This window comes from Ammospiza nelsoni, chromosome 2, assembly GCF_027579445.1.
Source record: "Ammospiza nelsoni isolate bAmmNel1 chromosome 2, bAmmNel1.pri, whole genome shotgun sequence".
Lineage (NCBI taxonomy): Eukaryota > Metazoa > Chordata > Aves > Passeriformes > Passerellidae > Ammospiza > Ammospiza nelsoni.
The window spans coordinates 32,615,998-32,641,864 of NC_080634.1; the positions used below are offsets into that span (position 1 = coordinate 32,615,998).

A 25,867-nucleotide genomic window follows, 5' to 3' on the forward strand; every position below is an offset into this window, starting at 1 on the left:
TTAAAATGCTATGCATGACCCAAACTGGTTAAACATGATTTGAGATTTCAAGACTTCAGACAGCTTGGTGCTGTGGCAACAACCACCATAAAAAATCCTCATAGCTTTTGTTAAAGAGAAGGGGAAACAGTTCAAGTACCAAAAAAGAAACAAGCATTATAAAACCCCTCCCCTCTCCCTTTCTGGGAGAAAATATTCCACAGATGACATCAACAGCAATTAAGACCCTTTATTGCAGGGGACTTGGACATGGTGGATCTGGAGTGCAGCCTTGCTGTAATTTTATATGCAAACTCATTTCTTCAAAGTGAAAATTTGTATTGAATAGGGAGAAAACTCCACCTTCCATTTCTGATGCAGGACTCTCACATCTCTTACAGTTGGTAGCACATGCCTGGCAAAAACAGACACTTTGGGAAGTGGGAAATGCACAGCAGCATCAGGCTGGACAAGAATTAGCTGTATTTGCCATAATTTGTAGCCATACAGCCAGGGAAATTGTTTTGGCTAGCAACCACAGGTGCCTTTTAAAACTGAAGACAAGAGACAGAAGCTAGACTGGGCTTTGTGAAGGATGTGTGAGAATAGAGGAGTCTACTACATTCCAAGAGATGTATGTTGGAATGAGACTAAAAGTGTAGATGTGGTAAGATTGTCTAGGCCTTCTCTTCTGCCTACACTGATCACACCTTTTTGTGCCAAAATGGGAAGTAGCATCCTACAAGTGAGACCCAGGAGACTGTGGGAGTGCTGGCAACACTGACGGATCATTTTTTCCAGTTTGATCTTCCTCTTGGCATAAGTGTCAAACTATACTTCTCTTTGAGGGCCTGACTGTGTGAAGGACTCCAGGAAGGATGTATGAGCAGAAAAATCCATCTCACAATAATGATCAGCAGCTTGTCCTAAACTGCTTTGTTGGAAACTAAGCCCATTCACTTATTGACCCTTACTCTTTTTTTTTACTACACAGAAATAAAGAAAAAAATTAGAAAAAAAAAAAAAAAAAAGGAAAAAGGAGGGGAGAAAGGAATTTATGGCTGTGGCACAGATTTTAATTTTTACCTTTCACTGATCTTACTGAAAAATTTTGCACAGTAAAATAAGTTGAGCTTTTATTACTCTGAGTAATTTAAGAGAAGGGGCCCTCTGTTCCCTTCCTTTATGAAGCAAAATCACTTAACATGTGAAGTTGTGTCCTAAATTGCATTTACAGAAGGAAAATTTGAAGGCAGCTAGGAAACATTTACGAATGTTATTTAAGGTTTGCAAGCTTTCTACACCCTCCCCCAGCCTTTCTAGATAGGTGTTACACCATACCCTTACAACTTTCAGCCCTGAGGGGTCTTAACTTACTTTTTTGTTGCTCTGGATGGCTGCTATGTACAGCAGAGTACCAGTTCTGACCAGCCTTAGGCTGAGAACAGTGGAAAAACCGAAAATGAATCCTTTTCCTTTTTTCTTTTTATGATCACACAAATGAAATTTGGCTACATTCCCTCAATGGGAAGTTATTTTACCCCTTTCAGAATTTTTCAGCCCAGTATGACACACATAAAACCCCCAGAAAGTGGCAGCACATTTATGATTTTTCAGAATAAATTCTCCTCTCCCCTGCCTACTCTCAGTTCAGCAAAGCCATGTGTGTTAGCAGGGAAAAAAAAAAAGCTTTTCTTTTGCAGACTCATTAACAATATTTATAAAGAGTACAAGGTCATTGTGACACGAGGCAAGCACAGGGATCTAACTAGATTACAGCAGTCTCACAGAAAACAAAGAAAAAATGTAAAAAAATCACCAAAAGAAGTCACCAAAAGGAAAGTCTGAGAAAAGTATGGTGCTTTAAGAGAGGCAAATTCAAGTTATGATTAAAGAATTAACATGCTGAACAAAGTGGTTAAAAGGAGGAACAGAGTGGTAATGTTGCAGTGTGGGAATGTTTTAGCTACTTTGCTTCTTATCCTTCAAACTGCATTATTTTTCCAGTTTTTTGCTCTTAAAATGCTTTTGATGAAGCCATTAGTATCAATAGTAGCGGTCACAACAACTTTACAAATGTTTAAACAAAGCAGGGCATTTGTTTGAAGCTTAAAAAAAAAAAAAAAAAAGAGAGAAATATTATAAAACAGTGCTATCAAAGCCTTTTTCTTAAAACAACTGCATTAACAATCTTTGAGTAACTAACCAAAACCATACTCAGCATTGTCAGATAGTAGTGATTGTTTGGGCCTAGTCTGGAACAAAACAGTCCCAAACCAGCCAGGCTTGGTGTGATGCCATGCCACATCTGTGCCACATGTTTTGTGGGGCACACAAGCTGCTCCCTCAGAGGTGCTGCTGCTCTGAAGCCACAGGGAGTGAGGCCCTGAGGTTCCCTCAGCTCCTCTGCCCCTGGGTGCCCCTCCTGCCCGCAGGGAGGTGACTCCCTTGGGCTGCCCCACTCAGGGCTCCAGCCGGGGACGGGTGGCTCTGCTCCCAGCAGTGACACCACCCTCCTCCCAGCTGCTGCCTAGAGGGACTTTGTAGTGCAAGTGACTACACTGGTTTATTATGGCCTCTGGGCACCTTGTAGGAAAGATCCCAGACACCTTCAGAAGCAGCTGAAATCAATGAGATCTAGTGTGAAGTGCTCAGCCAGTGAAACTCCCAACAGCTACACAGACCCCCACTGCCACCCACACCAGCACCCACACCGTGTTTTCTGCCAGGTCTTCAGGTTCAACAATCCTAAAAGAGATGTTGATACCGCCCAGGTCTGCTGCCTTGGTTTCATATCCTAACTGCACCTAAGGCCATGAAAATTTGAACATCAATATATGGTAAGAGGCCAGGCATGAGTAAGAAGAACATATCCTCCTTAACTGGTGGCACTGGAGCTGCCCAGTGGGGTCCCAAGCTCTGAACAGCTCATGTCACTGGTGCTTTATTAGCTAGGGCTTGAGGGCAGGTGTGAGGGACAGTGATAGCTCTTGTGGCACTGCAGCTCTGAAATGTAGAATGATTCAGAAGTGAGACATGAGTCAAAGCAAATTTAGAGGCTGTAGCAGCATAATTGATATATTCAGGATGCTCTTGTGTTTCTATTGAGTAAGATGTGCTCAAAAGCCCTCTTTTTGCTTTTTCAAGTAAATTTAACATTAAAATGTGCTGTTCTTGTGCAGAGATATGTCAGTCCCTGCAGTTTGTAAAGTAAAAAAATGTTTCATGCAAGCAGAAAACATAAAACTCAATGCCAAGTTAAAGAGACTTCAGCCAGGTCCCTGGTTCCCTCCAGTCTGCACCTCATGGGAAAGTGTTTCTGCAGACAGGGAAGCCAGGACTAGTGATCTGCCATGGGGCACAGAGCAGCAGCACAAGTCCTGGTAAAAGTGGTGTTCTATGTCCTTTTAAACTGGTCTAAATTCTACTTCCTAGTTCTGTTGCTTTCCTCCATATGTCTGCATCTTCTCCCTGCTGGTACTTGAGCACTGACAGCAAGCAGGTGCCCCTCCTGGCACCTCTCCTGGCCGGTACTGGGATGCTAGCACAGGCTTGGGATGAAAGCAGAAACAAGCATTGGTGAAGTAATGAGGTTCAGAGGAGTGAAAGGATTGACCATTTGAAATAATTTTACACTTCTGAAGATCAGCACCTTCAGATCAGAGCTTCTGACAGGAGGCAGGCACATGTCCTGGTGCCAAAGCAGGGCTGGTTCTAGCAAGAAGTATTTTAATTAACTCTGGGACTTCTAGATCTCTATTGAGAAATGGACATTAGTGTGATGTCTTTTGAAATTAAACCAATAAAATTTACCTAAATACAGATTGAGCAAAACCTTCTGAAGAGAGGGGACCAAAGGAAGCCCAATCTGCAGGCCCAGAGATGAATTCTGTGTCTCACTCACTTACCTTTAGTTATTTAATGAACAGCTCTGCAGGTGCCTGTCCCCCTTGGGTAGGCCATGTCAGGAAACATCAGCTAACCCTGTCCTAAAGGAAACTCCTCATGTCCTTTATTCCAAACCACCTGCAGCAGCCTGGCAAAGGCCACAGCCAAGGCTACACAAATAAAAGGATATGTTTTGAAAGGCCATGGGCAAGCAAATCTGTTAGCTGTTACATACACTAGATCTTTTCATAGCTCCACAATGAAAATGCCTCTGCTGGTTGTCCCCCTGGAGACCAACCAGCTGAGATTTCTGAGCCTGCTCTGCAAAGTAAGATCTGCTGTTGGATGTGACTTGCCCAGTGTTTCTGAGTTTGCTCTGGCACAGGCTTGTTGAAGATGGGCCAAACACATTTTCAGCTGGCTCCCTCGAAGGCCTGTATGAAGGAAATTCCTTCTCAGAAAAAAAAAAAAAAAGTATGTATGTCCTAGTCCCCAGTTCTAATTCTTACTCATTTCCCTCCCCTCTCCCAACTCTGACATCTGCCCCAAGAGTATGGGAGGCGCTGCCAGGTCAGTAGGGGGTGTCTGTGGGTCCTGGGGAGGTGTCAGTGTCACACAAGCCACAAAGCAAAGGTCTCAGGTCTCAGAATCCTCCCCACCAGCCCAGGGTACGGTGTGGGTTTGGGCGGCACGGTCCGGAGCAGCTCAGCACCAGATTCAGCTGCTGTGCCCTCGCCGTGGTGGGGACGGGCCGGGATGTGCTATCCCAATGCAGGGAACATCTGTCTTGTGCGGGACATCCGCACTCATGGGGTTCTGAGCCGCGACAAGAGCCCACAGAGGCAAGGGGAGGAGTTGTCCTGGGGCTCTGGGTCAGACCCTGCTCAGGTGTGACTGAGGAACCTGCAGAATGGGAAGAATTCAGAGGGGACATATTTGAGCCCTGATGCCATTCCGAGCGCTGCTTTCCCTCCCCCCTGCCCCGTCCCCACCCCACCGATCGGCCTCTTTACCATGACAAAGAGCCCGGAGGAGCGGGCCGCGGTGGAAATTGCGGTCCGGGGCAGGCAATGGCCGGCTATAAAGGCCTGTCTGCGCTCCGGGGCTGCCTCAGCTCGGTGGTGGGACCTGCCCCCAGGTGGAGGTGACAGCTGGCGTGAGGGGACCCGCCCCTGCGGCCGTGCCCATGTGCGCTCACTTGGCGCTGCCGCCGCGCCCCGCGTACCCCGGCGGGGCCGCCCGGGGCCGCCTGGAGCTCGGCTGGAGCGCGGCGGGGGCCGCAGCACAGGCCCCCACAGCGGCCGGGCACTCTCCGCAGGCTGCGGGCGGGAGGCACACGGCAGGTAAGGCCTTCAGCTACACCCTGGGGCTGACCTCCAGGATAGCTCCCAGGTCAGGCTCAAACGACTTTGAGCGGATTTTTCTCTTTCCCTGCCTTGGTTTCCTAGTGCGTGACCTGGGCAGAGTGCGCTGGGTAGGCGAGGAGGAGGGGTGACCTTGGCCAGTCACGCAACTCTTCCATGCTACTTTTCTTGGGTGGCTGCCAGCCGGTTTCCTAAACCTCAGAAGAACCTGAAAGAGTCGAGGCACTGTCAGGTCTCTGCTCCAGGCTGAAGGACAGAGTGACAACTTGGTCTTATGGAAGTTCATCCTTCTTGGTGCGGGGATGTCTGGGCCTCCTTTTAGTTAAATGCTGTCATTTGTGCCATCGAGAGAAACAGATTCTGGAGATACTTCTTGTGGCATCCTTCATCCTCTTACAAACTCTTTGCATCCTTTATGCACTTATTAATCATGAGCCAAGGCCCGCTCTGAATCACTGGGTGCTGGAAGATCTACTGCTTTAAATCTCGCATTGTTACTCACACTGCTTCTTTCATTTTGCCATTTGCGTCTATTTCCCTCTTATTTCTGTGCTCTGGTTGCACTGCCTTTCCCTTTTGAACCAAAAAGTCCCAGGCGTCGCCAGAGTGACATTTTCTGTTCCTGCCATGCCTCTCCCAGTCCAGTGAGGGGCAATAGAAGAGCTGATAAGAGCAGGTTTTCGCCCAGCTCCACATTATGGTCAGCGGGGCAACACCCTAGCAAGGTAAATGGGTGGGAGGAGAGGCAGGTTTTGGGGTGCCACTTTCAAGCTGTCAGTTGCTGTGGAAAGCTCCAGGCTCAGGCAGAGTGCCTATGGCTACTCGCATGTGGCTACCTGCATGTAGCCTCTCTGCATGCTGCCTGCCCAACAGAGGCAGCGGGCAGATGGACTCTGTGTGCCCCTGTTGGGTTTGGTACATAGCCTTTAACCCCATCTTCAAACACCCTCGTGCCTCTCTCAGAGAGAACCCTTGTAGTGGAAGTCGACGCTTACAGATGTCAAGGCCTTGAGGGAGTGGGTCTGTCACAGGCTTTCATGTTCATGTCTGTTGCACTCTCATGTTCGTGTCTGTTGTTTGTGTTTCTTGCTTCCTCTCTCCTTTCCTCTCTTCTCATGGGAGAAGGAGCATTTTGTCCTGAGCTCAAGCTGCACACGATACATTTCATGGGGCTTTGAGACGACAGGTCAGCTTTAGTTCTACAGTGTCTCGCTGTGGTTCCTAACAGGAGACTTTCCTGTTTTCCAGGCCCACGTTCCCAGCATACTCATTTCTTCCCTATAAGGTTTTTACTGCACAGCCTGCAGGAGCCAAGCATCCTGTGATATCACACGAAGTTTTAGTTTGCCATGCAGCCAGGTCACTGATGTTCAGCTTCCTCAAGGCTCTGCAGTCTAGCTCCATGCAAATAACACTGCAGGCCCTTGCACCTCTTCTACTGACAGCCTCTTCCTGCTTGCTTCCTGCTTCCCTTTGCAATCCTCATGGCCCCGCTCCCCAGTGCTGGAAACCTGCCCCACTACACCCCTGGCTGTTCACCAGCCCCTGCTCTGGGTGCTGTCATCTCCTAGGGATAGCAAATGGCCCAGAGCAGGCAAGCCTTGAGGGGCAGGCACCACAGAGACAGGCCATGTCTCTGTCAGGAGAATTACAAGGGGCACACTACCACAGATGAGGCCACCTTTCTGAGATCCAGCAGGACTCCAAGGCTTTTCAGTGATTGCTTAGTAGACTCTCAGCCTAGGACAGAAGAGGGAAAGGTTTTGTAGGATGGATGGGAAGCCCATTCCTCTGGGGGGCTTTAGTGCTTTGCTCTGGACATGTGTTCTGGTGATTGAGGAGAGTGTCTCAGTGTCACAGCTCTCAGGGTGACTGGTAAGGAGGTTGGGAGACATTGGTTGGGCTCAGTAGTCAGAAGGTGTGCACTGAAATGGCACTGCCCCATTCACTGAACTCCCAGTAGGAGGAGAGGTGATGGACCATGCAGGACAGTTTGCAGTGGAGTAGCTGGAGGAGGGAGGGGTGGGCAGATTCATCACTGTAGTTGGGAAAAAGAGGAGTGACTGCTATCACAGCCCTTCAGTCAGGTTGGCCTGAGAAGGTCTCAGCCTCTCTCAGACCCCAGTAATGTGGCATGTGACACATTTTCTTATTCTTGCAGCCTGAATGACTTTGCATCTTGGCAGGTTTTGTCTTCACTAGGAGCCCAGATTGTTCAGGAAACTTTTCCCTTAGCTCTTTACTTCAACTTTGCCATCAACAGAGATCCCTTAAGACATGTACCAGGACAAATTAGAAGGGACTTGAATACCTTCCTCTGCACTCTTGAATTTTGTCCCCTATGTCCCTGGTACAGGATTGCTGCCTCCTTTCACCTGTTTCACATACCCACCTTTCCTCTCGCTCTCCTTTTCCTTGTGAAATTCTTCTCTCATCAAAAGCCCCTCTCAGACAAATTGCTCCTTCCACCTACAGTGTCTCCAGCAGTGGCATGGTCTGTGGTGGGAGACAAGGGCAAACAGGAGGGAGGCAATATCCAGTGCCTGATGCTCTCCACCTGCTGCCCTCACTGTGAGCACTGGCTGCTCTGCCCCACCGCACACCCTTGTCTCTATTCAGTGCCTTGGTATTGCTGGGCAGGCAGTTCTGGTGAGCCCAGCCAGCAACCCAGAGCTATGCTTGCAGTCATGACAAGGCCTTTTTACACCACAATCAGACTGAAATATTATTGAGGCCATCTGGAGGAGGAGAGTTCACTGTGAACCAGTGTGCACCACGTTTTCGCACTACTCCTTGCCCTGACTTTTCTGACTGGCAGAAGGTAGTCATGAAGATCCCAGGGGGACTGAGCTGGGAAGCTGCTTGCTCTCAGTGTGCTTGTCTGTGCTCACAGCTCTGTGAAGAAAGGAGGGTCACACAAGCCTTTGCTTCTATAAAGCTCCTGTCTGATAGGCAAGGAAATCTACAGCAGGCAGGGAGCATGCTCATACCCTTACAGCTAAACATTTTGTCTCTTAGACCTTTTCTCATTTTCTTTTTATTTATAGAAGTGTCCCCAGCTTCATCCAGTTCTGGGAATTTCAGCCAATTCATACCAGATTCAGCCACCAGTCCACATTCCTCATCCTCATCCCCACAGCCTTCAGCTAAGTCTCAGAAGGGCAGAGAATATGGCGTGGAGGGGATCAGGAAGACCAAGAGCCGCACAGCTTTCTCCAAGGAGCAGCTGCTAACCCTGCACCAGCGCTTCCAGAGCCAGAAGTACCTCAGCCCCCAGCAGATCCGGGAGCTGGCTGTTGCCCTGGGGCTCACCTACAAGCAGGTGAGCACAGAGACTTTGACCCACAGTGTATCGATCTCACAGTGGCTGAGTGGTCACTTCAGGGAGTGCCAGGATGGAAAGATGAGTCCCCAGCAGGGACTGAGGCCAAGGTGCCAGCTGACAGTTGCTCCCCTTCTTATTCATGCCCAGACATCAGAAGCAGTTTTGCAGATAGAGGGGTCAGTGGCACCTCATTTGGGCCTCCCAAGTCGGGGGTCAGTCAAGGGTTCTGTTGCCAACAACCGTAGTAGAATTGCAAACCCAGTGATGAATATGTTGTTCACCACAGTCTCTACCCTGGGCTTTGCAGCACTTCACAGATTTTTTTCATGCCCTGTGAACTTCTCAGAAACCCTGGCATGCATCTGTTCTCTGAATCACAGGGCTGCTGCAACATGCTTAAAGCTCTTGCTAGTGTATCCTGGGTCTTATTGTGTCCAGTATCTAATAGTGCTCCACACTCAGCACTGCCTGGCTGCTTGACATGTGCTCCCTCCTCCCCATGGGTGCTGCTAGGTTGACACATCACTGCCCTTTAGGGTCTCTGCTGATCTCCAGGTAGGTTGTGTGTAGTGAAATGACGCTGCCTCCAATGATGCCTTCGTAAAGGGGGGGGGGGGGGGGCTAGGCAATGGGGCACAACAGCTCGAAGTTACAAGTCCAAAATCTTCCTGAAATTTGAATCTCAGAGCTGGGCATGATGGTCAGGATGCCCTGGGACTAAAGAAGTTATAGGTGCATTGTAAGTGCATGCACTGAACTGGTTCAGTCAGGAACAAGGCAGGTGGGACAGTCTGCTCTTTCCTTCAATCCACATCCCTGCAAAGGCTGCTTTCACAGTGCAGACACAGCCCGGGGGGAAATGGCCCTGGAATTCGCCTCAGCAAGCAGCTTTGAATTTGGGAACTGCTAGGGACAAGGAGCAGGTTTGTCCCTTCTCTGTTCCCAAACATGCAGAAACAGCATCTTAGAAGTTTGCCTGTAGTGCAGGGGGCTTGTAGAGGTGTCGGCGGATCTGATTCACACCAGTCATGCACATCCATGTTCAGAATGAGTCCATTTATCCCTGCTATCCCTGTCTCCTGACACCGAGCCACCCCCTCCCCCATCACACAGTTGCAGTAGCCACCTGCTGAGACTGCTAGACAGACTCTCCCCGTGGCAACACCCCCCAGGAGTTCCTAAAGGCTTTTATCTGCTGCTGCCCATGTATCTCTGCCACCTGGTCACTCCCTCTGGTTCTTCCTGCTTGTGAATTTGGTTACATTTGTTCTTCTCTCTCCTTTGCTGACATTTTCTTTGCTTTCCCTTCCCCTCCCAGGTGAAGACTTGGTTCCAGAACCGGAGGATGAAGCTGAAAAGGTGCCAGAAGCAGAGCCTGTGGAGCGAACGGGCTCAGTGTCTCACGCAAGTAAGAACATAGCACGTGGCTCATCATGGCTCTTCTGTCTGGGCAGATCAGTCCCCTCTTTCCTCCATGGGGGCAACTGAAACATAGGAGTGTGAGCGTACCCGACCTTCTGGTTAGCTCAGCACAGAGGCACAGGCTGGGCACCACACCATGTGTACTGGTGGTAGCCCAGCAGTGGGCTGGCTGTACCACAGAAACGTTTCCAGGGAAAAGCTGTTTTCCTCTTACATATATATGATTGTGTATCCACCCCTGAACTATGGGAATGGACATAGTTCTTCTTGCCCTCCGTGCCATTGCTGCTGGTCAATAGACAATATGAAATGTGTAGGGACAGAGCCCCAGTACGTGTCAGGCATGTGGACACCAGTGGAGAGGCTCTGTGTTCTGACTCTCTGCCTTTCCCTTTCAGAGTGGCTTCCAGAGCGGAACTTACCTGGATGTGCACCCCAAATTCCACCAGGGCTACCCCATCACCGCAGCTGGCAACATGCAAGCCATGCCTGCCCCCTGTCAGCACTATGGAGCAGGGCAGAACGCTTACACAATCCTGACCAGCGAGGATGGAGGAGTCTTTGGCAAAGGCGGGGGGACCTGCAGTGTCCAGCAGACAGTGGGCTTCATTGCTCAGCACAAAGTAGACTTTTACCACAGCTATCCTGGCACTGTGGAATATCCAGGCTCCAAGACAGGTGATGGCTGTAATTTTCACCACTCAGCCACCATGGGGGCTCCTTTCCCAACTGCTGCCAGCCATCATCTTTATCATTCCTAAGCACTGTGGATGTGGGGTACTTGGGCAGCCAGGAATCAAATCTTATTCTCGTCTCTCCCGTTGTTATTCGTGTGCTGGCCACCTCAGGGACACCTTGTAGCTAAAACCTGTTTTGGCATCCAGATGTGTGCCTGCAGACATGCCGCTGTGCAGAGACCCAGACCCATTTGCCCAGGTACATGCACACAGAACCCTTCATTTCTATGCTCTTACATGTGCACACACATATTACTTTCTTGATTGGCACAGACAACCAAGCTCTCTTATGGCAAAGCCCAAGATCTGCCTACACAGCTTATGCCCTGGATCTTCTTAATTATGGATTGTGTAACTTGTCTAAGGGGAAGCACAGATCCCTTTGGGAATCTCATTTCTATGTATCACTGTACAGTTGTGTGTACAGAGCACATGAAGCCAGGAGCTGTATGGAGAGGTGCTAGTCACTTACCTTTAATTTAAGTTGGAGAAGTTATTGCCACGTGCCAGTTATCCATTTGAAGTGTAATCCATCAGTTCTGTATATCAGCCATGAGATGAAGTGATGAAGTGTCTAATGAAGGGAGTTGTGACAAGTAGCTTGCAGAAAGGCTGGTAAGATGATTTTATAAGCCCTTCCTTCTAGTCTGTATCTTTCTGTGCCTCCCCCTGAGAAAACCTAACAGTGCATTCAATTTGGCAAATAAAAAAGAGTACTTTCAAAGATGCATTATGTATTTTTATATATCTCTTTTTTCCCACTGCAATAGAGCATTGCAATATAAAAACCAGATGGAGCATAAATAGCCATAGCAACTGTATGCCATTGTTATTTGATGCTGAAACTATAATCAGAAATTATTCTGTGTTATTAGTGGATCAGCTTCATGTCTCTTGGCAATGCCAGATATCTCGAGTCAAAGGAACAGGTGAGTAACTCACTCGCCTTAAGAATTTTCCATATCCAGCAGTAGTAAATAGGGGGACTGTTATGGAGGTACTATAATTTCTAAACTTGTCCATGGAAGTGTCTAAGTACCTAAAACCAGATGTGTGCAGCAAAGTATATGCAATAACAGGCCTCCAGTTCCCTGAGTCACACACTTTCTATCACTTTGATGATGACAACGAATTTTTCTTAAAGCAATGAAGTAGGTGTCATGGTTAAAGAAAAAAGCGTGAAATGAGGGCAGTGATTTCTATGACTGGAGTAATAAGAGGCATGGAATTCTATTGGCAAAGCTGATTTATGTCCCTGTGCCTCACAGCTGTTTGTTCCCTCACTCCCTCATGCAGACACTGACTCTGCTGTAAACTGTATGGTGTGCTGACTTTGGCTGTGTTCGTTAATTTTCTTCACAGTATCTGGCATGGGACTGTGTTTTGGATTTGTGCTGAGAATGGAGTTGATAATACAGAGATGTTTTCATTATTGCTGAGCAGGGCTTGCACAGTGTCAAGGCCTTTTCTGCTTCTCATTATCTCCCTGACAGCGAGAAGGCCGGGGGTGCACAAGGAGTTAGGAGGAGACACAGCTGGGAAGACTGACCCCAACTGACCAAACGGATATTCCATAGCATATGGCATTGGGGTCAGGGTAGAAAACTGGGGGGAGGAAGAGGGGACATGCAGAACGATGGTGTTTGTCTTCCTAAGGAATCATTACACAGGATGGGGCTCTGTTGTCCTGGAGGTGGCCTGCCTATGGGAAGGGGTGAATTAATTCCTTGTTTTGCTTTGTTTGTGTGTGCGGCTTTTGCTTTACCTATTAAATTGTTTTTATCTCAATCCACGAGTTTTCCCGCTTTTAGTCTTCTGATTCTCTCTCCCATCCCAGTGATGGGGTGTGATCAAGTTGAGTGGCTGCATGGTGCTCATTTACTGCCTGGCATTGAACCAGAACACGTGGCCGGCATGATTTGGGAAAAGATAAAGCCTTTTGGATGGTGAGTCACGTAGTCTTGGCACAGCCCCCGCTCTCTCCTCTTGCAACCATCAAGCGGCTAAGGATGGGCAAGACTGTTCTTGAAACCAAGGGTGGGGAACAATTAAGTCGACTGAAAAGGTGCTGGCTAGCATGGGAGGGTGGACAATAGCGGCAATTATCAAGGCTCTCATACCAGAATGAAGATATTTTTCAGTTCTTCTCAAGCCGACAGTTCTGTTTACTTACCTGAATATAACCTAAAACCTTTCCATGCCAACCCATCCAAGGCCGCTGTAAGTGAAAAAAGTTGAGCTTGCAGCACGTCCTCACTAATAATTCTCTGGAAAAGGAGCCACATGTCATGCCCTGCTCCTTCAGAGATGCTTTAGGACAGGCAGGATTTTGCTGTGGAGGCTCTGGGACTGGCTTGCAGAAAGCTGCTGTCTGTAAGAGCAACAGCTGCGATCTCCCTGCTATTGACCTTCAGCAAAGTAGTGCTAACAAACAGTGCCAAATCTTGCAGTTTCCTCAGAGACACAATTTTTCGGACGTAACATCCAAAGATAAACCTTATTGCCACAGGTGGTTATGGAGTCCAAAAGCCTGCAGCAATTCCAAACAGGCAAGTAAGCAGCTCCCAGGAAGGGAGATCACTGATGTCTGCTGTATCAGGAGCTGTATTCCCAATGTTCTGTGTAAAAACAGCAGGAATGCAGCTACTGTTAGAGGGAGGCACTCAGCCCCAGCCAGCCAGAGGGACACTGGGGACTTAATTCCTTTTCTGGTCTTTCTCTAGTATCTAAGCAATGACTTTGCTGGATCTTGGGGCTCCCCCAAAGCAGAAGTCCCAGTGTTGTAATTTGTAAAAGATTTAATGGCCTGGACACTCTCCAGCTGCTAGACAGCAGATGGACTTTTGTCAAGTATGAAAAATTAATTCTAGCCTGGTTATGAAAGAGATTCTCAGATATGACCTGAGGGTACTCTTCAAAACTTTGGACAGCAGGAAGACTATATGACCCTCACAGGTTGGAAAATACTTGGGATTGTGGTTTCTTGGGTTTTTTGTTTTGGTGATTTGATGTTGGGGTTTTTTTTTAGTTTTTTTTTTTTCCTTTTATTTTAATATCCAAGTGCAATGATTTAGAATAATTCATGCCTCATGACTATTCAGTATCAGCCAATATGCTGCTGCCCTCTGATGACGGGCCAGGCAAGAGACATGTGGCAATGCCTGACTGAAAATTTCCAAAACCCTGCTAGCTCAGCCTTCGGGTCATGTGGTGTAGTTAGCTAAATATGCTTACATATGCCTCTAGGGAAGAGCCTATTAAAGCAAAGATCATTACTTTTATCTGCACTGGAGAGACAACTGGGGCTGTGAGCCCTTGCTCCTGGATCACTCAGAAGAAACACATAGCTTGTAAAACCCCTGCAGGCCACACGGACATGGAGAGCAAGGAATGAGGTTGTTTCCACTGCTCTTGGTATTTGCCCTGTGGGATAGCTGGAACCCAATGAAATACAGAATAAAATCCTGGTCTGCAACATCTGTACCAGACCCAATTTCTTCTGTTTAGGTGGAGTTCTCTGCATCACTGGAACTACATCTGCAGCTTTTTGGTCACTGCAGATATTGTAAATGAGGAGTGCATTCCCACAAGCTGTAACATGTATGAAGAGCTCCAAATCATCTTACAGCTTAATCCTAAAAATATTTGCTAGCAAGCAAATCATATTTGCAGTGTGCAGAAGTCACTGTTACACAGCAGAGTCATGAGAAGCAGCAGTCCTAACAGAGATGTAATGCATCCTAGCAGAAAGCTTTTGCTGGGATGCACTTTCTTCCCCTAAGGAACTAATACCAACACTTCTGCAATGATGAGGCTGGAGGCACCTGCATCTCCATCAGTTTTGGTAGTAGTGCCCAATTACCTGTGCAGTTGTTTCACATGGTGATGTGATTCAGGCATGTGAAGGTAACAGAAGAGATCACCAGCTCTGTGGAAAGACAGAGTCCTGTTTTTTTAATTCCACAGGCTCTAGAAACACTTCCTGGGCAGCTGTATGTCCTTTCCAGCCCACCTTCCAAAACTCGAAGAACAGCTGCTCCACATGCTCCCTCCAGCTACACGTGCTTGCCAAACCTACACACAACCCAGGCTGAGCAATCAGGAGAACAACACAGCCATGAGGGAACACTCAATTTCCACAGAACACTCCCACAGTACATGGAGTAACAAACCACAACACGCAGAGCAATCATTTTCAGCCCCAGGGCTGTTTTAGCAACAATATCTGTTTTTGCAGAAAGACATCTGCCAGCAGAGTTCTGCCTATCTCCTTACCTTTGCAGCAGACACGTGGAAACAAAACCTACAGAGCAGCACAGGTAAACTGCAGCAGGCATCCTCTGCAACTGTTTTGCAAATATCTGTATATTACTTCTTTAAAGATTGCATCTTAAAAGAACCCCAAAATCATAAGCTGCTAATTCTAAAGCTGAAAGACAAGGCATAGTATGTATGACTTGTATAGGTGATTTTTATGGTTCACCTCTATTTTTTTCAAGTCAATTGTTTAAATTAATACTATTGCTAGAAAATGACCCAGAATTCATTCAATGCTACTGGGATATGAATCTCCCATCCAGATGAGAGGAGCTCTTGCTCTGTAATTCAAAAAAACAGGTGAACCTGGCATTTCCCCCTCTTCCAGGCCAGATTAACCTTTTTCTCCTGTTTTAAGCTTGGCAGCCCAAATATATCAGTGACTCATTCTTTTGTCTTTCTCTGCACAGGCCCAAGCCTCTGCTCCTCTCTCCTTCCTGTACCTACTGTACCTTGCCTTGGGAGCAGAGGTTTGCAGCAGGAAAAGAGGGGAATATGCTCTTGCACCCACACAAGCAGGGTCTGTTGAGCAAAGGACCTGCAGCAGTCTGAGCAGTGAGCTGCCAGTTCAGTAATTGTGCTCAGTGGGAGTACCCATTGAATTACCCCTTTTGGACAGGTGAAGGGCTTCAGTGGTGTAGGGTACTTTGAAGAACAAGGGATCAAACCTAAAGACAACTTCTGTTAATTGGGAGTATGACTAAATAGCAACTTGGTTCTGGTTTTGTTGCAGCGCTGGAGGCAGGAGCTTTAGTTACTTAGTTGCAGACTTCTGTTGCCCTTTGAGGTCAGCGCAAGAACCCCAACAAAGCTGCATATTTAATTAAGCCGGATTCCAGACCTCCAGTTGTGACCTTCTGGAGCAGGAGGCCGCACAATCTCCAGGACGCTTTCTTTTGCTCCATCCTTCCTCAATACTTTTTTTTGAAGCACTACTGCTGTTTAAGGGCTAATAGAAGCACGTTACAGGGCTGCACATCACTTCAAGCCAGCAGCTTGCCCAGTCGCCTGGCCCTGGAGCCTCCCCCACCCTCCTTGCAGCAGGTCACACACCTGCATATTAAAAACAGGCTGATAGGCTTTTGTGACTTGCTCCTTTTAAACAATTACCTGATCCCACCTCTGGGAGAAACACGGTAGGGTTATTTTCCCCCTCCCTTTCCTCAGTACTGTAGCACAACTCTTGTAGCCAGCATCACAATATTAAAATAAAGTAATTTATTTTCAAGTCAAACAACTTTGTAAGAACATTAACATTAAGAACATTGAACATTAACCAGAAAAACCAATAAAACACAACATGAATATAACATAAAACATGCTTGGTAACACTCTAAAAAACAAACTTTATGGAAAATTATTCAGCAACAACAAACATTCACCTCCTTTGCAGTAGAAGCTCTGCTGCAGGACACACAGGACAAGGATCAGAGATCACCTGCTAGAGAGGCAGCAAAGAAGGTGAGACTAGAACAACAAACAGACCTTAACAACCTCTGCTGTTCACAGCTGTAACATTGCACACTGGCCTCAATGAATGAGGTTAAAACTCATCAATACCCAAAGCATCTTTGCCAAGGGTTAGCTGTGAACAGACAGGCACACTTAAATAGGAAACTAGCTCCAGGCAGCAGGGTGCTGAGCCCCCCCCCCCCCATTAGATAAAACACCACTAGTGGAGGGGCAAGAAAAACAAATCGAACATGACTTCAAAACCCTGGAAATCCCATGGGTGAACACAAGAGGTGGGAGCAAAAAATACTCAAACCTGAGACTCATACCCACTCTGGGCCCCCATGGGATGCCAAGGTAACTGGCATTGATTCTGTATAGGAGAGCTCGAAAATGGTGTGACAGTGTCAGAGGAGCTCTGGAAGTTGAAGGTGTCTTCAACCTCCACGCTGACATAATCTATATTGTCAAAGTAGCTGTGATAGAAGTTCATTTGCTGGCTTAATAAACCCATGGTTTGCTGGGTATTGCAGCTCGTCCCACCTTTTCCAAAGAGCTCCTCATCCTCCACAGAAGGGAACGAGTACAGGTTCTGCCCATTTCCGTACATCTGTCCGCTGCTGTAAGCCTGGTGCACGTTGGATACGGCCTGGAAGTTCCTGCTGGAACCGGCAGGGAAGACCTGGTGGAACGCGGGTGCGATATCCAGGTATGCAGCCTGATGAACCCCATTCTAGGAGACAAAGAAAGTCGTTCAGCAGTGCAGAACCACACCAACGGCCCATTCTTTCGGATGGGTCCTCATTTCTCCCCCAGCCCCCCCTCCAAGCCGAACAATAGCGCCTTTTTCAGGCCCATTGTCCTTCCACCCAAGAGACCAGTAATAGCAGAGATGACCGGTTAGTAATCTCCAGCTCAACACGTCCAGGAACAACCACGCTCGGGGGGGAAAACCAGCCTGAAAGAGATGCCATTGTAAGCCCTGTTACAAGGAATACAACTGGCTCGGTAATATTGAGTCCTGTGGCTTGTTTGAATTACCAGGTTGGGCATTCTCCCCGCAGACTGGAGGAGCCGTGACTGGTGGTGATGAGGGAGTTTACTCACCTGTGGTAAATACATCCCTTTATCCATCCACTGGCTCTCCTTTTGGCAACGCTTAAATTTCATCCGTTGATTCTGAAACCATGTTTTCACCTAAAAGTGATGCAGAAAGGACCTAAATTACAAATTAATTTTGAAAAGCTTGCTACACATCCTTACTTCTGCTACAATCCTGTTTTTGACTTCTAATACTGTAAATAATTTCAGCAGATAACAACGTGCAGCAGATGCAGGTGGCTGTAAAATCACAGAGCTGAGACATGAAAACTTAAGATTCCTATTCCTTAGATCACCACTGGATCTTTCCCGACTTCAAAACCCCTGCCTAAAACACCGGCTAAGGCAACTGCAGGAATCCGGTTGTAGAGCACCGTCTCACTGCTGTACCATGGTCAGGGCTCAGCAGCGGGTCGCTCCTTTAGTCAGACACAGGCAGCTGCTGAGGCAAGGACCCTTCCTTCCTCTAGGGAGAGCCCACGGTGCCACTCCGGCTAGGAAAGGCCACTTGCATAGCAGCGCAGGTCTCTTTCTACACTCAGAGACAACACATGTCCGTGCAGAACACGAACCTGACTCTGCACAGCCCTGCTCTGTAGGGCCTTTCAAACATCTGCATGCAGTGGGTGGGTAGTGCTGGAACCAAACGTAACACTGAGTCATAGATTTTCACACCCTCTGCTCTCTCACGTAAGAGGCAACACTTGCAAGACAATGAAAGGAACTTCTCTCTGGGGTCCAAGAAAAACGAAAACCACACACCAAAAAAAAAAAAAAAAAAGACAAAAAAAAAAGACCCCAGATCAGGTGCGGCTCAAAGCAAGATGTTCACCTGCTTGTAGGTGAGCTGAAGGGCAGCGGCCAGCTCCCGGATCTGCTGGGGGCTGAGGTACTTCTGGCTCTGGAAGCGCTGGTGCAGGGCTTTCAGCTGCTCCTGCGAGAAGGCTGTGCGGCTCTTGCCCGTCTTCACCACACCCTTGCCTTGTGCCTTGGCCTTCTGCTGGGAGGAGTGGGGAGAGGGGCTCCCCGCTGCCGTGGGGCTGGTGGCAGAGTCGGGGGTGTGGTACTGCGTGAGCGTCCCGGAGCTGGAGGAAGCTGGAGAGTCAACTGAGGAGGAAAAGACAACTGCGGTGAACAAAATAACTCAGGCAAGACTCACAACACCGTGCAAGTCCAGTTTATAGGGAGAATTCGAGATTGCGGGTGCCCTGGGGGCCCGCCGGGCTCGCAGCCGTGGGCAGCAGGGCACAGGTCGCCTCACGGCAGCGGAACCGCTGCGCCCCTGTGGGCAGAGGGGCCCCGCTGGCACCCGGCTGCCGCCCGCAGCACCGGCATCGCCTCCCAGCCCCGGGGCCCGCGGCCAGGCCAGGCCAGGGCAGCCCCACGGCTCGGCCCGCCACGTACCTGAGGGACTGGGCGTCTTGGCCGCGGGCAGCGGGAGCGCGTCCGGCGCCGGAGCCTCCTCGGTGGGCACGCTGTCCATGCTGCCTGCGGAGAACCAGTAATAGTCGCCGTACCTGGCCGCGCCCGGGTACAGCACATACTGCGGCGGGGCGAGGTGGGCGCTCATGGCCGGGCCGGGTGCCCCTGCCCCAAGCATGAGTGGAGGTGACCGCCGAGACTGCCGGCAGCCCAAGGACAGGCGCTCCTGTGGGGGGGAGATGGGGGGGACGCTTTAAATCCGCCCCAGCCTGGCCTTGGCTGGGGGGTATTGTCATGACCATTGTCATGTTAAAAGTTGGTTGATTGGGGGGAAGGGACTTCGAGGGACCGGGGGAGGGCTGGGACACAGGGCTACGCTTGCCAGCTTGGCGGGGATGAGTACATCACTCCCTGCTGGGGCGTGCCAAGGAGGTCCCTGCTCGCCCCTCGGGGCAGCAGGCCCGAGCGGAGCCGCCCCGTGAGCTGCCCGGAGCTGGGCAGACATCCCCCACCCCCACATTTCACAGCTCTCCACCCAAACAGAGAGAATGGCCCCGGAACCCGCCGCGGGGCTTGAGGAGACTTTGTGCGTCTGCATTGCAGATCGCAGCCATCGTTGCAAAGAGATAAGCCCTGCACCTCGCCGCGAGTGAATCCGGACTGGGGCAGGGGCACGGCCCCTCACAGCCGTGTCTGTGTGTGGGGAACAGGGCTCAAAGAAAGCCGGGCTGCTGCTCCCGGCGGCTCGCCCAAGGCTGAGCCAGGCACTCCTGTTCTGCGCATTTCCCAAGCTTCTTTCCCCGGCCATTTAAGACTTTCTAAAAAGTAATATCTTAAAACCAAAAATTATTTTTAAAAAAATTTGTTACTCAGCAGGGAGAGATGGGAATCACCGGGTCACATTCAAAAGGAGACAAGAGCACTGCAGCTGTAAAAGAGCTCTACAGATCTTGAGGATTTGAAGTTAGGGCCTACGGCCTTCTTGGGGAGAATAAAGTTTCCCTTGCCACCCTCCTCCCCCAGCTATTACTGCTTACTTTAAGGAAATTAAAAACTTATCGGTAGGATCTCACACCCCGGGAGTTACAAAACCTGGAAAACCACCTGGAAAAAGTACAAGTGAAGGCACGTGACGCACCAAGCAAATCCCCCACCTCCTCCAGCGCACGGAAACCGGGCACAGGCAGCGGTGTAGCTACTAACCTGCTGCACTGCTAAACGTCTCTAGGGCCTGACAGAGAAAGGCCTCCCTTGATTTCAATTTATCTCCGCCTCCTATCTTGAGTCCTAATGAGCCCCAGCTGGTCCCCTGAGCCAGCAAGGAAGGGTCCTTGCCGCGCTTACTTTTGATCACCTCCTAATGAATGATTTAGTTTCTCAGAATCCGGACAAGATCTAGTCAGGACTGTTAGGAGTGTGGGAGAAAGAGGTTGTGATCTCTTACAATGAAAATACCGAGGTGTGAGGGATGAGAATACCGAGGCAGAGCCTAGCCCCGAAGCAAGCCGAGGCAGCCGGGCTGTGGGTTGGGCCGGTCCCTGGCTCGCAGAGCAGATGCCTGATCGCAAAGGGATTTTCTATGGGGGCGAAGCCGTCCCGCTGCCCTCGGCGGGGCCGGGAGCCGCCGGCCCCCGTGTGCCCGGGACACGCGTGGCGTCTCCCCGAGCTGGCCAGGAGCAGCCCCTGGCAAGGACGGGAAATCCCGCGGGGTTTATGGCCCAGCCCTGGCGTTCGGCGGCCCCGGAGAGCCCCGAGCCGTGCGAGCACACACGGCTGGGCAGGGGAACCAGGGGAATTCGGGTTTTACAGGCGGAGTAACGCCGCCTCTGCCAGCGAATCCTCCTCCCTCGGAGAGCCGCGTGCGTGTGCTTGGAAAGGCAGCAAGACTGCTCTGCTCGCAGTCTGCAATTTTCATACATAGATCAGGTTTTTTTGTATATATCCGCTTCTGTGCCAGGGTCAGACCTGCTTTGTAGTGAGCATGCAGCTGATTTAATTCTTCCCCTCCTCCCTTTTTTAAAAAGTCTTTGTCTTATTTTCATTTTCTCATCCAATTTGTCTTCCATTCCCTTTGTTTTATGCTTTAACCACCAAATCGCTTTTCCACATATCCCCTTCCAGTGAGAATAAATTGCTCCCTCACCCTAATAATGCCTCTAATCAGCTTACCAAACATATATTTTTAAATGCAATTGTGAGAGAAATAAGACTTGTGCAAGTGTATAAAACCATACCATCTAAAGTCAGAATTTATTAAGGAAAAGAAATTAATTTCTTTTCCCCCAAATAAATGATACACATGAAAACATATTGCAAAGGTAAATCCAGAAGTCATACAGACACAGAGGATGCTACGGGAAACATGATGTGGACATTTGGGAAGCTCGTGGGATGATCAGGTTTGGAACATCTGCCTGTGTCACCATCAGCCTTCAGACTGAATATCCTGCCCATGAATCTCTAGAGCTGATGTGCTTTTAAAAATGTTGGGAAAATTTAAAAAAATTTAAAAATTTTTAAATCTCTAGAGATTATATGCTTTTAAAAAGTGTTGGGAATGACTCACAGAGCAGATGCAAGTATCCACTTGTGTTTCTTTCGGAACTGTTTTCAGTTGAAACTGCAACACAGGTCAGATCTAGTCTAATCCTGTTTTTCCCAACAGGGCCAAATAGCAGGAACGACTTGGGTTTTGACCCTGGATTGTGTCCCCCTCTCCCTTCATTCTGTGGCTACCCCCTTATTTTTCAGTTCTCAGCTCATTATGCACTCATTATGTACTGAGGAGCATTATTTAGGTGAGTGATAAATTGGCTTATTCTTGACACCCATACCCTCACCCATGGGATTGTTTGTAAGGACATCAGCACACATCTTTCCTGTCAAGTGCGTGGGGCTGAATGCAGACACTCACTGAGCTTAGCGTGCCCCAACAAACCCTTTCTGTAGTGCTTCAGCAGCAGAGACAGAAGCTCAGCTCCAAAAGCAGTCTTGGCCTCTTTGTCTAAGCACAGTGAGATGGGACAGTGGCTGGAAGGTGTTTCATCCAGGAAGTTCCCCCTACAAGGATCTCCCATTATTCTCAGTAGGGTCCCTACCTGCAGAGGGCTGGAGCTCAAGCTTGCCCTGAAGTGATGCAAAACCTCCAGTTTACATAGATGGAGGCTGGGGAAGCACCAGCTGGCTAATGCTGCAAATCCAGCTGTGGAGCTCACACCACTGGGTCAGAAATACCTCAGAGCCTCTCTAAACTCAGTTTGATCAACAGGATGATGCTGTAGTGGTAGAGATTGTCTCGAATTTTACAGAGATTAGGTGCTCTCCTGCCTCCTGCAGCTGGCTGTGATGTGGGTCGCCTGTGTTTTGGTAGAGGCTGTGAAGTGCCACTGCGTGTCGCTGTGCCACTCTGCCCGTGCTGGGGATGCTCTGCGGGGCAGCCGGGCGCTGGCTCGCTATTGCTGAGCGGGGAGCCACGGCCAGAGCCCCACTGCCCCTCGGAGCTTTTCCTGGGAGCCACCGTCCCCTGACAGCGACGTGTGTGCTTGGGGAAGGCAACTGGAAATCCTTGCCTTGTGTTCTGTTGAGCTTGTCTGAGCTTTCATCCCAAGAAGGCACCTTTACGTTCATTATTTTATTTCTGTGAAATTTTATTATTTTATTTATTATTTTAAATTTTTATTATTTTTATTTGTTTTATTTTATTTTTATTTTATTTTGTTTTTAAATTAAATTAAATTAATTTTATTTTTTATTTTAAAAATTTATTTTCTTTTTATTTTCTTTTTTATTTTAAATTTAATTTGATTTATTTTTTAAAATGTCATTATATTTTAAATTTAATTTAATTTAATTTTAATGATTTTATTTTATTAGTTTTATCATATTTTTATTATTTTATTTTATTTTATTTTATTTTATTTTATTTTATTTTATTAATTTTAATTTTATTTTTACATTTTTAAATTTTATTTTATTTTTATTTTTAATTATTAAAATTTTATTTAAATTTATTTTATTTAATGTATTTATATTTTATTTTTAAAAAATTATTTACTTTTAGTTTCGTTTAGTTTAGTTTATTTTTTATTTTATTTTAAAGTGAACACTCCCCAGGTGAGGCGTATGAAAACACTCCTGCCCCGCAGACCTCAGTGCTTGCCCAGCACTTGGCTCTGGACAGCCTGTCCCCTGTAGCATGGTCATAGCCTGCAGTGTGGACCCAAGATGACATACTGTAGAAGGAAGGGAATCACGAAAGAATAACAAAAATTAGGCCCTCATTCATATTAAAATACAGTTTTCCTTTGTCCCGACTCTTTAGAGGAGCAGGTAGAGAAAAGGACAAATCTCCTCCCTCCCCCTGGCAGCCCAGTCTCTCAGTGCCCTGAGAATTGCTGGGTGATGTGTCCCTTTGTCAGCAGGGCCACAGACTGGCACGGGCCATCCATGGCACATGGCCAAGTGCTTCCCTGAGAAGGCAAGAAAGCTGCGTGTCGTAGAGCAGGTGGCAAGCAGTGAGAACATGAATTTCTAGGGTTTGATAGGTCTGTTCTTTCTTTACCATCCTTCATCCATGTCGGCCATGCACTTGTGCCAGAGTGCTGTAGCTGTGAGCACTCATCTCAAGAAGCATCCCCTACCAGTGCCCATCAGCTGGAATACGGAGCAGTCTTGCAAGCAGCTTGGAGCCAGGGTTATGTGAAATCCTGGGGAACATGGATTGGAGATGTGCAATCAGGCAAAAACCTTCCAAGCATCCTCTCTGCTGGAATCCTCCCCCCTCCCTGCCCTTCCTGGTGTGGTTGTTCCCATAGGCTCTGTTGGCAAAAGCAGACAGCACAGACAGAGCTGTCTTCAAATGCTTTCCACCCTAAGGGGGGAATGACAAATCCCGTGTTTTGCACTGTACCAAGGCCCCGTGCTTGGCATGAGCCACCTCCCCCACTCTCCTCGAAAAGCTGCTCTACATCCAGCGCTTGGTCTTTTGTTCTCCAAACACACACCAGTCATGAACTTTGAAATTACACAGAAGGGTCTTTTCCCCCCTCCCCTGAGCCTTCTTTGTCTTCCTCATTCTCTAGGGATAGCTTCCCACAAAATGCAATGCTGCCAGAGCCTTCAGCTCAAGCGGGACCCTGAAGTGGTGGCTGAATCTCTGCTCTCTCGAGTTCACCACGTATTATGGCACCTGCTTTCTCCCACATCTCTCACCTGAGGATAATCCCACGTATGTGCCCATGGTAAATTAATATCAGGACAGAGCTAATGAGGATTATGTGCCAAGTGGGTGGCTGTAATCACACTCGTGCAGGCCATAAGTGGGCACACAGTGTGGAAGTGCTTCTAACACATCCCACAACCAAATTCTTCCAAGTTAGCACATACTTTTCAGGCAGCTCACTGTGCCAAATCTGTGCTGTGTTTTTTTAAGTCCCAGAAAGTCCCCAAAGGAGCAGATCACCTGTGATGCGAGTCTCTAATTACAGCGAATGCTAGTATTAGGAAAAATGGTTCTCAGTTTTCAAATCCGTCAGGGCTTGAGACAGGGATCCCCCCCATTGCCCCCACCTATGCACCGTCTGCTTTTCTCCAAGACCGGCTCTTGCACATGCATTCTGAGCGATTAGCAAGTGTTAGAGCCTGAGGCTCCCTGGCTGGCACCCGCTCTACATCTGAATGGCAGAGCCGCTAAGCCCAGGGCTGTGGAATGGGATCTGCAAGTGGATGTTGTCTGCGCTGCCTGACGGAAGAAAAAGATTTACCTGCCTTTGTCTGACAATATTTAGATGGCCGGCTTGGCTGAGATGGAAAGAGAGAGAGACAAAGAAGAGACGAACAGTGAGAGGCTGGAGCTTTCTTAGCTGTCATTTGTCTAGGAATTAAATCCAGTGAAGGCTGGAAAGTGGGCGGGGGAACACTGCCGTCATTATTGGTATAAATGTTAAAATTACCTGTACTTCATCTTTTTAAAATTCCATAGAGCTCAAATTAGGCTGTGAAAGCACATCTTGTGGGCGCAGCAACAAAACACCAAAGAGACCATGGTATGGACTGCATCTCTCCCCAGGTGCAAGGTCAGAAGCCACAGAATCATACAGTGAAAGAGCTCCAGACTCCCAGACTACTGTGACAAAAGACAAATGCTTCTCCAGCAGAGCTTAGTCATGATGGAGCCATGACTCTGTGTTGAGAAAAACATTTTGCTAAAAGTTCCTTGTTTAACCCAGTTGTGTCTTTCATGCAAAGTCTGGGGTTAAGACAAGCCTGAGAACAACTCCTCTTAACCCCACTCACGACTATATTATTTTGCTGTAATTATAAACAGCCTAATAATAGTGTCAAAAGTGCTTGCATATGCAAAGTAACCTTGCAGACTATTTAATGGCTCTGGTGCAGAGATGCAGGTGTCAGTTGTGATCCAACAGGGATCTCTGATGTGATAGCGCCTCAGATGTCTCTCTTCACTCACTGCATCCATGAAACTTCACCAGTTCTCCAGCAGAAATGGTCAAGTTAGGTGTAATTCACCTCTCCTCAGCCACTGCACTTCACAGACATTGACACAAACCACCAAAGATTTCAGTTTCTATCAGTAACCACTTGCTCTGTGAACCAATGTGCTGGCACTCTTTCCCTGTGATTTGATCCCCAGAGAATACATGTGCACTGGTCATAGGATTCAACATTGTCTTCTTCATGCGCTGAACTTCTTGTGTGTTGAGAGAGCTGCTTGGAGCACCTGGAGCTGTCCTCGAGTTGCTGAAGGATGCACTCATGGAAGTGCCAAGGGCTGCTGGCAGCCTGCTTAGCAGCAATCTGCTATGGCACCAGGGAATAGGAGGAGAAGCAAATTCTCAAAA

The 25,867-nt window shown here is 48.2% G+C and overlaps 2 protein-coding genes across 5 annotated transcripts; one reads left to right on the plus strand and one right to left on the minus strand.

Moving 5' to 3' along the window:
- The first annotated feature begins 5,053 nt into the window (after window positions 1-5,053).
- LOC132087583 (homeobox protein NANOG-like) lies at window positions 5,054-12,240 on the plus strand. The gene is made up of 4 exons (XM_059493938.1): window positions 5,054-5,210; window positions 8,279-8,553; window positions 9,875-9,964; window positions 10,377-12,240. Exons 1-4 carry the CDS (start codon window positions 5,054-5,056, stop codon window positions 10,737-10,739), a joined length of 885 nt encoding a protein of 294 aa, XP_059349921.1. The 3' UTR covers window positions 10,740-12,240.
- A 3,987-nt stretch (window positions 12,241-16,227) lies between these two features.
- On the minus strand, window positions 16,228-20,233 carry LOC132069818 (homeobox protein NANOG-like). 4 transcript variants are annotated; one of them, XM_059466271.1, is made up of 5 exons: window positions 20,146-20,233; window positions 18,990-19,073; window positions 18,418-18,692; window positions 17,592-17,681; window positions 16,228-17,217 (listed from the first exon to the last, which is right to left on the minus strand). In XM_059466271.1, the coding sequence occupies exons 2-5, from the start codon at window positions 19,066-19,068 to the stop codon at window positions 16,795-16,797; spliced, it is 867 nt and encodes a 288-aa protein (XP_059322254.1). In that variant the 5' UTR covers window positions 19,069-19,073; window positions 20,146-20,233; the 3' UTR covers window positions 16,228-16,794. The 4 variants fall into 4 exon arrangements, with proteins under 4 accessions (XP_059322254.1, XP_059322252.1, XP_059322255.1 ...); XM_059466269.1 differs by having other exon boundaries at window positions 18,990-19,233; window positions 20,211-20,231; XM_059466272.1 differs by having other exon boundaries at window positions 20,211-20,226.
- Between the last annotated feature and the right edge of the window lie 5,634 nt (window positions 20,234-25,867).

Excerpts from the sequence above, each read along its gene's own strand:
- LOC132087583 (XM_059493938.1), top strand. The coding sequence starts at position 5,054 with ATGTGCGCTCACTTGGCGCTGCCGCCGCGCCCCGCGTACCCCGGCGGG. Across the intron at positions 5,211-8,278 it reads GGGCGGGAGGCACACGGCAG|AAGTGTCCCCAGCTTCATCC; the intron begins GTAAGGCCTTCA and ends TTTTATTTATAG. Across the intron at positions 9,965-10,376 it reads GGGCTCAGTGTCTCACGCAA|AGTGGCTTCCAGAGCGGAAC; the intron begins GTAAGAACATAG and ends TTTCCCTTTCAG.
- LOC132069818 (XM_059466269.1), bottom strand. The coding sequence starts at position 19,185 with ATGCTTGGGGCAGGGGCACCCGGCCCGGCCATGAGCGCCCACCTCGCC. Across the intron at positions 18,693-18,989 it reads CAAGACGCCCAGTCCCTCAG|TTGACTCTCCAGCTTCCTCC; the intron begins GTACGTGGCGGG and ends TTTCCTCCTCAG. Across the intron at positions 17,218-17,591 it reads AAGGGATGTATTTACCACAG|AATGGGGTTCATCAGGCTGC; the intron begins GTGAGTAAACTC and ends TTTGTCTCCTAG.